This window comes from Podarcis muralis, chromosome 7 (assembly GCF_964188315.1).
Source record: "Podarcis muralis chromosome 7, rPodMur119.hap1.1, whole genome shotgun sequence".
NCBI classification, from domain to species: Eukaryota; Metazoa; Chordata; class Lepidosauria; order Squamata; family Lacertidae; genus Podarcis; species Podarcis muralis.
The window spans coordinates 77,172,397-77,186,368 of record NC_135661.1 but is presented as its reverse complement, the minus strand read 5'-3'; the positions used below and the strand labels follow the sequence as shown (position 1 = coordinate 77,186,368).

The 13,972-nt window shown below is 44.1% G+C and overlaps 1 protein-coding gene across 1 annotated transcript; it reads left to right on the top strand.

Moving 5' to 3' along the window:
- Positions 1–2,374: 2,374 nt before the first annotated feature.
- LOC114602267 (phospholipase A2 inhibitor and Ly6/PLAUR domain-containing protein-like) lies at positions 2,375–10,992 on the top strand. Its single transcript, XM_077932596.1, has 5 exons — positions 2,375–3,296; positions 3,753–3,868; positions 7,267–7,419; positions 8,561–8,704; positions 10,433–10,992. Exons 2-5 carry the CDS (start codon positions 3,838–3,840, stop codon positions 10,648–10,650), a joined length of 546 nt encoding a protein of 181 aa, XP_077788722.1. The 5' UTR covers positions 2,375–3,296; positions 3,753–3,837; the 3' UTR covers positions 10,651–10,992.
- Positions 10,993–13,972: the final 2,980 nt, after the last annotated feature.

Sequence of the window (13,972 nt, the reverse complement as noted above, 5' to 3'; positions counted from 1 at the left end):
ATCATGTTGTACCCAATGTAGTGCTAAATTTAACTCTGTGGTGCGTTTCTTGGGCTAGTGGGATGCTTTTGTGCAAAGGGAAAGATTGTTCTGCCAGAAGCTTCCACTAGCAACCTTGCTGCATTGGATTCCCTCGTAACACATCCTTTAAGCTCCACCATCCTCTATCGCAATAGCTCTTGGCTACCAGACAGATATTACTAAATACTGCCCATCGCTTTCCCCCTTCAGGCTGTTTTTCCTGAGTGTGAATGTGGATTGTTATTATTTTTGCTTTCTTTTGCATTTTAATGAGGAACCACACAATTTTCAATTCATGAGCCAGTATGTTAACCAAAACAAATCTTTTTGAAATTTGTACTACCCTGAATTTTGCAATGCAGTTTTTCGCCCAAATTTATGTGCATATGCATACATTAGGTGGGTGTGTACATATATTACATATATTCATGGGGGGGGAATGCCTTGTATTAGGGAAAATTGCTTGTAAAAAAGGTGTATACTAGGGGAAACTACATACAAAAATGTGTATATTGGTCAAAACTGCATACAAAAATGGCTATATTAGGAAAAGCTTTCATAATCAGGCAAATAAATTTGCATGTTTTTTGTTGTTGTTGCTGCTGTAAATGCAAACTGCTATGGCAATGTGGAGAACAGAATTAAAGATTGGGAAAATGAGAAACAGATTGGTCTGCCACCTGCTTTTGTGGAAACTTCCCTCATGATTTAGAACTTTGGAGCTTGGAGTCTTTGCGCAGCAATATTGAGAAGGAAAAAATGGAAAAAAAGAATTGGTTATCATCACGGTGTTCCATTGCACCAGAAGCAGTTTAGTCATGCTGGCCACATGACCCAGAAAGCTGTCTGCGGACAAACACTGGCTCCCTTGGTCTGAAAGTGAGATGAGCTCACAACCCCATAGTCATCTTTGACTGGACTTAAACATCCAGGGGTCTTTGACCTTTTTTTTTTTAACCAGTGGTTAAGTACACACCATATAGTTAAAGGGCACACACACAAACACACACACACACAATCCTGGGAACTATAGCTTAGCCATCCCAGAGCTACAACCCCTAGCACCCTTAAACAAATTAAAGTTCCTAGGATTCTTTGTGAGATTCCTGCATTGCAGGGGTTTGGACTAGATGATTCCTGGGTCCCTTCCGACTGTGATTTAGAACTCCATGATTCTATGATAATTGTGCAATTTAAGCAGTGCAGTTTAAATGTGGAAATGTTTCCCTAGCCCTGCATATTTGGCCTACACTCCTGCTCATCAGTTAATATTTCTTTCCCCTGTATACAAACCTGGGCAAAGTGCAAAGGACATGGAAGAATCTATTCTATGAGGACCAGGAACTGCATTTCTGGTTTTTGGATAACTTGGCCATCCCCTCCCCCCCCCCCCCGCCCTGCCCCCCACCCCCCCACCCGTTTTTCTGCAAGATAGCATTCAGTGCATTCACATGTGATGAATATTGCATTATGTTTCCTGATTATAGTGCTAGTGTTCCTGTCTCATTCAATAATGCTCTTCTCAGCACTGGAAAACTTGTTGCATTATGGAACTGTGACATTTCGTCCTGAATTTCATTCCCACCAATGGGCATCCTATGGTGCAACAACGAACATCATTGGACGACATTGCTTCTTTCACTCTTTCCACACATGCATGTTTCTGTCCCCCCATGAAAATATCAGAAAGGAATGCTATGCTGATACGGCGCCTTCATTAAAAAAAAAAATACTCCCACAATTTTCTGAATTAAACGAATTCATTTTTTTCTGGAATCAACCTAGCAAACTACATTTCACTAGTTTTCTGGGCTTTTGTGGCCCATGAAAGCTCAAATGTAATGTAGAAATAAACAGTTGCGGAACAGAGTGACAAACTGTAGTTAAAAGTGTATTGTTGATCACTTCTCTCTCTCTCTTTAATAATAATAATTTTAATCACCGTTGGCTGGTGTGATGTGGCCCAGCATCACTGTGACATGGTTGAAAAACAAGGACTTCTGGGAGCTCGTGGGAACTATTCACATCCAGCAGCAAGGTATTGAGTCTCAGATGTTCTCACGAAGAGCAGGGAGGGCAGGGAATGGCTCTTAAAAAGTCTGGACTGAAGTACAGTGGTGCCTCGCAAGACAAAATTAATTCGTTCCGCAAGTTTTTTCTTCTTGCGAGTTTTTCGTCTTGCGAAGCACGGTTTCCCATAGGAATGCATTGAAAATCAATCAATGCGTTCCTATGGAGACCGTCCGGGGACAGAGGGGAAGCGCCGTGCGCCTTCCCCTCTGTCCCCGGAGATTGCGGGGCTGGCAACAGGGAGAAGCGATCTTCTCCCCGCCGCCCCTTGCTTCAAAAGAGGTCCGGGGACAGCGGGGAAGACGCGCTGCGCTTCCCTGCTATCCCCGGAGCTTGCGGGGCAAGCTTCATTTTGCGAAGCAAGCCCATAGGGAAATGTGTCTTGCAAAGCGGCTAAGAAAATGAAAAACTCCTTCGTCTAGCGAGTTTTTCGTCTTCCGAGGCGTTCGTCTTGCAGGGTACCACTGTATAGCAAAAATTCATAAAACTGGGCTTGTCCAAAAGCTGGCTGCAGTGGTAGTAGTCATAGGAGCCAACTCCTAGGGGCTGGGGGGTCTTCGCCTCCCAATAAAATACTTGAGAGGCCCACACGCCCCAAGTTAATGGATATTGCCATTGAAATGGTGTGTGTGTGTGTGTGTGTGTGTGTGTGTGTGTGTGTGTGTGTGTGTTATGTGATCAATTATGTGGGGTGGGGCTTACCTGCCCCCCAAATTTTATTCAAATTGGCACCCCAATTGTTGTTGCATATTTCTCACATTCACTTGGAAGTGACCCTTGGGTGTCTGGCAATGCTCAAAATGTGGATTGCATTGCACGAAAATAGAGAAACATTGGTATAGATTTCTCAGTTGACTTTCAACTTTGGCAGCAGGACAGAGAATAGGATTATTATTTTTTTAAAGTGCCCTTGCCCTTTCTGAGAACTGTTTGCTCAACTTTGTAGAACACCCTCAGCTGAGTCACACAGAGCCAGTGGCTTCGCTAGATTCAGAAGAGCACTTTGTGCTTATAAAGACATGGTTTGAAGCCCACAAAAGCTTCTGCCCTAATAAACTTTTTTTTTAGGTGTCATAAGCCTCATTTTTGTTATAGGAGACCCCCGTGGCTACTCCTCTAGAAATTGCCAGTCCCAGGCCAGGAGACCTCTAGAATCATGGAGACCCCACTGCCTATCTTCCTCCTTTCAGTTTTCATCACTACAGGTGAGTAGATAATGCTAAGAAACCATTGAGGCTAATGGGTTTACAAGCCTTCCAAGAATAAATTAATTGCTACATCTCTTAAGAAAGGTCCATAGAAATAGAAAGAGGCTGTGCACACGTCATATATTTAGAGGGTGCTGGGAAATGTAGTTCTGTGATGGGGAAACTACAGTTCTGAGAATTATTTGGGGGAAGTGCACACTTGAAATGTGCTTACATGCCTGCCGTTTTTTGCAATCTAAGATATTTGAGATCTGAATGATTAGTATCTGTGCCAGTGTATAGCCATAGGGATAGTATTGGCACTGTGTCCCATGAAGAGTTGCTCGTACATTATATTCATCTAGTGCACAATCTCCCTCTGCACACACAAATAGTTGAGCTGTACACTGTATAGCAATCCACATGCCATGTCTAACACATCCAGGTGATACTTTTTCTTTACCCTGTTTTTAGGGGCCTCTCTGGAGTGTGAGATTTGTGAGGGCCTTGGGCACTCTTGCAGTGGGCCTACGAACAGATGCCCCCCTGGTTTTGACAGATGTGCCGTTATCTGTCAGAGACTACAGTGGGTAAGTCCATGGCAAAAGCTCAAGGACCGCCTCTTTCCATACAAACCTACCCAGTCCCTGATATCATCTTCTGAGGTCCTCCTTCGTGTGCCTCCTCCTTGAGAGGTCTGGAGGATGTTGTCATGGGACTGCCAAGGAATGCCTTTGAGTTGGGGGGAGAAGAGTCAGAGCGGGAACAGTCAGAAGGAAACAGAGAGGAAGTGACGGAAGGGGAAGAAGGAGAGAGCCAGGAGGTGGGAAGGCTCTCCGATGCTGAAGCAGAGCCCCAGCACCGCACAGGGAGTTCAGGAACAGACGGAGAGCCTATGCCTGTGCCTTTGGCACACTAAAGGAGAGGGTTAAAGCACAGGGATCAGAGACATCCCATGAAGCTCCCCTGCCTCTTCTGTTGGAGGAAAAGCAGGAGAAGACCACTCCCCGAATCTGAAGCGGACGATTCGGATGCTGCTAGTACATATGTAAAAGAAAGAACTATAAATATCTCTGTGAGTGAGCAGAGGGTGCTTATTGCGAAGAGCATACACAAACCATCACAGGTGTCAACACGAGAATGGGCCTTTTCTGCAGTGGCTCCCCATCTGTGGAATGCTCTCCCCAGGGAAGTTCGCCTGGTGCCTTCATTACACACCTTTAGGCTCCAGGCAAAAGCGTTCCTTTTTAAGCAGGCCTTTGGTTGATCCTATGCCCTTTTAAAATGTGGCTCTTTTTTGGGGGGGGGGTGTTATTGGGTTGTTGTTTTTATTTTGATTATATATACAGTGGAACCTTGGTTCTCGAATGGCTTAGTTGGTGAGCAAATCGGCTCCCAAACACCAAAAACCCGGAAATAAATGTTCCTCTTTTCGAATGTTTTTCGGAAGCCAAATGTCCAACGCAGCTTCTACTTGAGTGTAGGAACCTTCTGCAGCCAACTGGAAGCCTTGGTGTTCGAACGTTTCAGAAGTCGAATGGACTTCTGGAACAGATTATGTTCGAGAACCAAGGTACCACTACATTGTGGGTTGTGTTTTTTTTAATCTGTTCTGTGATCCACCCTGAGACCTCCGGGTATAGGGCAGTATAATAATAATAATAATAATAATAATAATAATAATAATAATAATAATAATGGCTAGAAAGGAGACTGACTAAACATTAGGAACAACCTTCTTATGGTAACAGCTGTTTGACAGTGGAATGGGCTACCCCAGAAGGTGCTGGTCTCTCATCCACTGGAAGTTTTTAAACAGAGGTTGGATGGTCATCTGTCAGGGACTCTTTAGCTGAGATTCTTGCAATGCAAGGGGTTGGAATAGATGGCCCTTGGAAGTCCCTTCCAACTCTACAGTAATATGATTCTATGGCATTAACTGCCCCCCAAAGTGGAATGAGTCCAGAATCTTTTCCCAGTTTCCTCTTGCATAGACTGGACTGGCTTCATTCTTCACACTAACTCCACAGAGTAGGAGTCTAAGCCAATTGGGGCAATTGCTTTGGTTTAATTATGAGTGGGGTTATGTGTCCTTGATGCCCCTGTTAGCACAGGATTTCCTTATAGCTCCCTGCATTTCAGAATACAAAGGCTTCTGCTAAGCATGAAACATGGAAAGAAAAGCCGTTTCCCCAACTTGAGAGACATTAGCAGTAATTGTAGCCTAGACAGCATGGAGACCGAGACATTCACCGTGGTATAAGTAGAGGGACAAATCTAGTTAGTTTTGGTTTCTGACAACAACAACAACAACAACAACAACAACAACAACAACAACAACAACAACAACAACAATAATAATAATAATTTATTATTTATACCCCGCCCATCTGGCTGGGCTTCCCCAGCCACTCTGGGTGGCTTCCAAAAAAATATTAAAATACTGTAATACATCAAACATTAAAAGCTTCCCTAAGCAGGGCTGCCTTCAGATGTCTTCTAAAAGTCTGGTAATTGTTGTTCTCTTTGACATCTGGTGGGAGGGCATTCCACAGGGAGGGCGCCACTACCGAGAAGGCCCTCTGCCTGGTTCCCTGTAACTTGGCTTCTCACAGTGAGGGAACCGCCAGAACGCCCTCAGCGCTGGACCTCAGTGTCTGGGCAGAACGATGGAGGTGGAGAGGCTCCTTCAGATATACTGGACTGAGGCCGTTTAGGGCTTTAAAGGTCAGCACCAACACCTTGAATTGTGCTCGGAAACGTACTGGGAGCCAGTGTAGGTCTTTCAAGACCGGTGTTATATGGTCTCGGCAGCCGCTCCCAGAGCTATGAAACAATATTGTAAGGTTGCACCAAAAGTGTAAAGTGGGCTTTATCCAGTGATGTTCATTTGAAGTGGACCCATTAGATGGTGTGACTTGCTAAAATTAATGGACCTAAATTAGTCATGTCCATTCATTTCAATAAGTCTACTCTCAGTAGGAGTAACACTGGATTAAAATCCACTGAAGTTAGTGGGCAGCAGTACTCCACAGTACTTCTCCATAGTACTTCTCAGCTGTAGCTGAAGAGGATGGATGAAAATAATAGAAGGGATAGATTTAAATTATCTGGAGCCTCAGTTCCATGCCACTAACATCTGCCATCCCAAGTGGAATTATTGCATTGTCTCCCTCCCACCTTATTACAAATGTAATTTGACCTTCCCTGCAAGGAACAATAATGGCATTCCTCTTAATCTAAGAGGATGGATTATGCCGAAATGGCAAAAATGTCCGGAAGAATCAGGAAGACTAAATTTTAATAAGGAATGGGGGAAATTTATAATTTATCTTAAAAACCATTGTAAACAGTTAAAACCATTAGTAGGATTGGAATAACACTTGTAGTTTAATGGTGAATGTTGGACATAATGGAGATGCAAAAGATTTGGATTATTATAAGAGATGCAGGAGGAAATGATTAACAATAGGACCCACAAAGGGAAGGAGGGAAGTCCAGGAGATTCTTTGGAATCTTGGTTTTTTTGTTGTATGTTGGATTTGTGATTGAAAAACTTTAATTTGAAAACCAAATATATTTTTTTAAAGTAATTGCTTTCCTCCTAATGACCTGGTGGGCCACCACAGTGCCTTATAAGGAATGCTCCATGATATCACATGGGACATAGGGGAATGACTTCATTCTGAGATCCTTGATATCGTCTTCCATCAGCTGGGGCAGAGAGCCTTTCCCAACCTGGTGCCCTTCAGATTTCCTGGACCAACCTCCATCAGTCCCAGGCAGCATGGCCAATGACCAGGGAGGATGGTAGCTGCAGTTCAGAAACCCCAGGTTGCAGAAGGCCACAATAGCGAGAACTGGGCTCTATGGACCAATGATCCAATTCACATGAAGTGACATGACACTTACCAAGGATGCTGAGAAATAGGGTCAATACCATCGTGGTCCTTTTTCAGACATCTTGTTTCCCTTTTGATGCTTACAGGAACAAAGTTGAAGGCCATTGTGAAGAGTTGTGTGCCATCCAGTGCCTGCAACAATGGCGTCACCGTCCTTAATATGGGCCAGACAGGAAGAGTAGCGAAAACAGTAGTTTTCTGCTGTGTGGGGGACGAGTGCAGGACGATGACCCCCACCTGTATGTTGCTGCTGTTCTCCTCTTTCCTTTCCTCTCTTTATCTTACTACCTTTAATTAGTTTTCTTTAAAAACAGCAAACAACCGAACCCTAAATCTGTCCTATTCCTCTGCTCCTTGACTCACACCACACTCCAGTTTAATGAGCTCACATTGGTGTGCTTCATTTATTTATTTGCAGTCCATTCAAAAACAGCAGGGGAATCCCTAACGCACAAGGAGCCCTCCCAATTCCATACAATTAGTTTTAAAAAATCTTTCTTCTTTGCCCCCTGGGAATTGTATTTTTTATTAGAGAAGAACGAGCTCCCTCTATATCTATTGTAAGAATTGTCAATCTTTTTGGGGGGCAGTGAGCATACTCAGGACTTGGGGAAAGGGACATGGGTGACAACCATAAATGGCTGCCATAGGGATGTGGACTGGCACAAAATGGCTGCCATAGGGATGTGGACTGGCACAAAATGGCTGCCATAGGGATGTGGACTGGCACAAAATGGCCTCCTTGGAAGAGGCATGGTATGACACAAAATGGCAGCCACAAAGGGAGCATACCACAAAATGGGACAGACATGCCCCCACCGCTCCATTGACAGGGAAAAGGATGGAAGGGAGGGAGGCTATCTGATCCTTGGATCCAATGACATGTGGAGATGTTTAAGGAAGCATGTTCAATGTAGGGAAGGCTGAGCCAGTGCAAGCAGGAACCAAGCAGAAAATCCAAACCGTCTCTCCTGCCTGTGGGTTTCTGAGGAGATATTTACAGAGTCCTTTTGGGGCACCATAGGAGATGCTGGCAAACACTTTAGCCCTTGTGAGTACCAGGCTGACTACCCCTGCTGTATTTGAATTGATAAATGACACAATTTGAGGTCTAAAGCAAAAACAACTGGTACACCTTTTATTAAAGTCCTCACCTCTTTCCAAAATCTGTACGCTTGTTTTACAAGACCGCAACATGTGCCAGTAGGCCCCATTAATTTAATACTTGAAGAAAGTCTTGGAGATGGCCTCTTTCCCCCTTAAATATTCTGAATTGAACTCATAATTGGTGAACGCCTCCACCCCACATGAGGGACTTAGAAACTGGCTGCTCAAACAGGGGCTCAAACTGTGTTTTTCTTTCATCCCAAATGTATGCAGTGACGCCCGCAAAGCCAAAGCCGAATGGCAAAGTTTGCCCAGCCTGCTATGCTCTGCACAGTCTTGAGTGTGAGGAGGAGGAAGAGGTCAAATGTTCTGGGGATGAGAACTATTGCCTTGCCTTGTCTGGGACTACAACTGCAGGTAGCTGAATGCAGAAGCATATGCAGAAGCAAATCTACACTCCACACAACAACTCAGACTGGTCTTTATTATTTCACTACTTCAGTCAGTACCGCTACATTCTGAAAGGTACCCCATACCTCAGAGATCACCAGCCCTTTTGGACCAGTGCATACATTTTGAGAGAGTGCTGGAGTGCCAGTCACAAAATGGCTGCCATGGAGTAGGCATGGCATAAGACAAAATTAGAGAGACAACCATCCCCAACGACCTTATATTTACCATGGGAAGTCAGCTACGTCCTGCTGGTCTTTGTTATGGTGATCACACACACACACACACACACACACACACACACACACGTTGTTGCTGTCTCATAAAAACAGCAAGCATACCTCAGTACCAGGGACTACATGCAGGCCTTGCCATAGGAACATTTCTAATTGGGGATTTGTCCAATATCTCCCCATGCCCCTCTCTCCATGGTTTTTTCCTGAAATGGCTGCAGCCAACCAGCAAGAGAGAGACAAAGGAAAAACTGATTTGTCCGATCTCTCCTGCTCTCTTACTGGTTCAATCTTCCTCCCTCCCTGCATATTTGCTGCCCAAAATGGCTGCTTCTGACCAACAAAGCACAAACAAGCAAGGATGTAAAGAAGTGGGCAAACTCTTGATGTTTGGATATCTGAATCTGCAGAGTGTATAGCAAGGGTTAGTCATAATTATTTACATTCCAATAAGTGAATTTTCACATAGTGTGAGGGGATAGCAGAACCTGAGTATATACAAGATAGGCACACCATTCTAATTTCACAGAAATTATTTAGAGGAGCACCTGCACTTTTGCTCCATAACTTTCTTTCTATGAGGGCTAGCTACTTCTTTTTTAAAAATAAATAAATACAAGAAAGCTGGTTTCAGAGCTGTTACCACATAAAGTACATTCTCAAGAGACTACACCATAAGATGTAACAACAACAAAAACCTGTTACCAAAAAATGTAAAACAATTTTGTTTTGTTATGAACACCAAACAAACCCATATTTCATCAGGACTTGCCATCCTGTCATATACGTAACCAATGGCCATGAAATGGCTGCAAAATCAATAGATTTAGCTGCACCCAAAGATACTCTTCATTTATGAGTAATTTTTTCAGAAAGAATGATAAACATTACTTTTAAAAATCATTAAAACAAAAACTGAAGGGCTCCTTCCAGCCTGTGATATGGCCAAACGAGCAGCTACTAATAGAAAAAAATATAAGTGGTTTACATATTCAGTCTCTGTTTGACCCATCAAAAATTGATAAACAACACAATTTGACGTCTAAAGCTAAAATTACCAGTACACCTATTATTTCAGAAATTTCCTGCCTCACCTCTTCTCCAAATTCATACGCTTGTTTTACAAGGCCACAACAAGTGCCAGAAGGGTCCATTAATCTAATCCTTGAATAAATGTGGAGGGGGGGGGATTTTGGATGGCACTTTGATGACATCATGCAGACTGGGCAACAAATTTGCATGCATGATCAGTGCACAGCCCACAATAAAGCACTGTGGAAAGAGAGTGTGATAGCCTCATCCCTCTCTGCCACACACAATATCAGGAAAAGATGGATCTCCTAGATCCCTACCTCCTACCTCAGTCGATACAGTAGAAGACTGGTAGGTGCTTATCACAGTTCATCTTATATTTCCCTGGTATTGATTGTTGACTGGTGATCTTCTGCAATCCTCTCTTTAGGAGCCTTAGTTGTTACGACCATCATGAAGGGCTGTACGAACTCCGCAACCTGTCAGGAACTGAACGAGCATTCCAGCTCTTTTTCTGGGATCAGTGTTGTCGCCTTAAGCAATTGCAAGCCAGCTAACAGCTCTGGAGGCCACGGGATCGTTCCAGGATCATTTGGACTATTTTTTGCAATCCTTGCTGGGCTCTGGTCTGTGATGCAGCTTCCATGATTTTGCCCCCTGGGACAGAGGCTGGGCTGTCGTGACCCTCGCTTGGGGCTCTTGGAACCTATGAGGACTGTAGGCTTTTCAGAGAAGACAGAACCTTCAGCCTACACTAGGGATGGGGGGGCACACTTGCGAGGACCAAATGTCTCCTCTCTCTATTTCGGCCTTGGGACGCCCCCCAGGTCACATCCCTCACCAACTGTGCTTTGCAACCTTCTCTTCTCTTCTCTTCTCTTCTCTTCTCTTCTCTTCTCTTCTCTTCTCTTTTTATTAAAGATGTTCTTGGGTTACAGAAGTACATACATCATCTCTAGTTTCAGATCATAAAGTCTTTTTTACAGCTCATTTATATTTGATGTGAGACTTTGATTTTGTTTGTGGTATAAGGTTGGGAGACAAGATAGGTGGGGAGAGAGAAGGGGGGAGAGAGAGAAGGGGGTGGTAGTCATTTTATTCTTTTACATAATGTAAGTGCGATGTTTTTGTGTCCGTGTCATGTTGGGTAGGTTCTTTTTCTATCCATTTAATAATTTTCATCAGCAGTGAGAGAGGTTGGGGGTGGGCAGGGCCTGGCTGGGTGCCCTTCAGTTGATTGCAGTGGGTTTTGTTTGTGAGAGGGTGGGATTGTTGGGTCAAGTTAGCCATATCAGTTTGCATGCTGTCGGTGGGTTTATGTTGTCGTCTCGTTGGGCTGTGTGTAGCAAAGAGGAGCCTCACCGGTGTGAAGGTATCCTTTTCTTATTTGTCCCTGTGTCTGTTTCAGTCCACACCCAGCCCAAAGTGCACACCAAGATACCCAAAACATTACTAAGTTCCTCTTCTGGGCTCTGAGCCCAACATCCCGGATCCCACAGACAAGGGTACCATCAAAACTAAGCCCATTAGTGTATCAAAGCAGGCATATAGGAGCATCTATGAGATCATAGCTATAGCAACTTCCAATTAATTGAAGTTTGCCAAGAGGGCTTAAGCACAGCTTCCAGAGCAGTTCAGCTTTGGTACAACACATGCCTTCCCTTGCCTGATTCAGATATCACTTTAAACAGCCTTGGCTGCCTCCAAAGAATCCTGGGAATTTTGCTTTGTTAAGAGTGCTGGGGGTAGTGCGGAGCTACAGTTTTCAGAGGGCTTTGTCCGTCAATCCCACCTCCCAAGGAACTCTGGGAATTGCAGGGCAATTGCTGTGCCTGCAATTTGCAGATAACTTTCTCAGGAAATAACCATGTTAGGAGATGAAGCTACTGGGCATACCAACACATTGCTGGGCCTGAATGGTATTGTTATAAGAAAAACTGCTCCCTTTCCCTTATGGGGTATTCCAGAGCCCATGCAGAGTCCTTAAGTGGGTTCTCTATAGGTAGGAGAAAATAGCAGAGGCCCACCAGAGTATATTGAAAAGCAAAGCGGCTAGTAAACCTTTGTTCATGGAACTGTTGCAGCAGGGTCACCACATGCAGGAGGGGGAGAGAACCCTGAACAATGGTCTGCAAACCCTTATCTAGACTTTTGAAATTGCCCACGCTGTAGCCCAAGACCACCCCCTAAAACATCACACATACATCACAGAAGGAGGCGGTCTACAGCAGAAACCCTGTTTGCCAGGATACCTGATAATGGTCACTCACTGCATTACCAGGGCAGCCTGGCCATTCTTTTGTGATGCTTAATACTTTAGCTCCTGAATCCAGGTCACAGGCTCACTCTATTCCTGCACAAACATGCCCTTAAGACAGGATTTGCAAGCAAAAAGACATTGGGAAGGCTTTCGCCATTTGCCTCCCTTACTGTAGAGGAATATTTGCGGTCACTGGGAGAGTCAAAATGGCTTCAGGATAGCTCTCCCATACTATTTCAGACACATGGTTCATATATTTAGATGTGTGCATTTATGAATATTTATTCTACACTTGAGACCTTAAAATTCTTATAACAGTATCCACTTGAGAGTTTTTTTTAAAAAAAACTTCAGATGTGAATATTGTCAATATGAACTGCCAATTCCGTAATGCCTTTATATAAATCATACTTGGGATACTGTATACAGCTGGGGGTCACTGCATTGCACGGCACTGCAATGGATGCCAACCATAAATTAAAGAACAGAGCCTTAACAACAAATAAATAGGTAAACGTCTGCTTAATGATTCATTGCTGGTAAATTCCCCTGGTTGATTATTTTGTCATATGCAAATATGCATTATGCAAGTTTCGGGTTGCACAACTCAGTATTTGATTTTGCAGTGCTCTGTTGCTGTACAATTTAATTATGGGTCTATGATACCAATGTAAATATTTTTAGCCATTTTAGGGAGATTAATGGCACAATGTGACTGAAGGGCAGAAAGGATGATTAAAGCCATTGTCATGGGCCCTTCTCAGGGTGATCCTATTTTTGCAGACTATGGGCACATCCCTATGTGCATATGAGCCAACTCCTAGGGGCCAAGGCCCCTTCACCCACCATAAAATATTTGAGGGGATGGGGGGGGCAAAGTTGATCGGCATTGCCATTCAAATGGTGTGCATAAGCCACCATTTGAATGGCAATGGGGCTTACTTGCCCCCCAATATTTCATTCGCTTTGGAGCCCCTGCTTTTGTGCATCCACTGCACATTTAAAGCACAACTTCCCAAGGAATCCTGGGAACTGTAGTTTGAGAGGGATACTGGGAGCTGTAGCTCTGTAAGGGGGAACTACAGTTCCCAGGATTCCTTGGGGGAAGTCATGTGCTTTAAATGTTTATTGGATGTGCTTTAAATGTATGGTGAGCAGGTGTGAGCTGGTGGCAACTGACCAGGAAAGAGATCTTTTGGGTCATGGTGGACAGGTTAATGAAGACTTTGATCCAGCAATTGACAGATGTGAAAAGGAAGAATGCCACCCTATGGATTGTCAGGAAAAGGACCAAAACTGCCAACTGTGCAATGCTTTCATTCAAATCTATGCCATTGCCACACTTGGAATATTGTGGCCACATCTCAGAATATACTAGAGCTGGAAAAATGCAGAAAAGGTCATGCAAAATTATTCAAAGGCTGGAGCAACTCCCCTAGGATGGACATTTGATGACTGTCATTGAGTGAGAGAGGTGAAAAAAGGTAGATAAGATGGGTGTGTGATAGCATACCTCTCAAGTGTCTAAATTTTCCTGGGACTTCCCAAAATTTGATCCTGATTTGATGTCCCATTTCCCCCCTCCAGCACAACCACTAAGCTCGGGGAGGAGGACGAGCGCATATTTTGGTGCCATGAATCAGCTGGCTCCAGTGGGCTGAGCACTGCACCAAAAGACGCATGCATTTTGGTGTGGTGCACTCACGCAAG

Bases quoted from the DNA above. Each gene is read 5' to 3' on its own strand.
- LOC114602267 (XM_077932596.1), top strand. From the start codon at position 3,838: ATGTGCCGTTATCTGTCAGAGACTACAGTGG. The intron at 7,420-8,560 runs GTATGTTGCTGC...AAATGTATGCAG, and splicing joins CAGGACGATGACCCCCACCT to TGACGCCCGCAAAGCCAAAG. The intron at 8,705-10,432 runs GTAGCTGAATGC...TCCTCTCTTTAG, and splicing joins GTCTGGGACTACAACTGCAG to GAGCCTTAGTTGTTACGACC.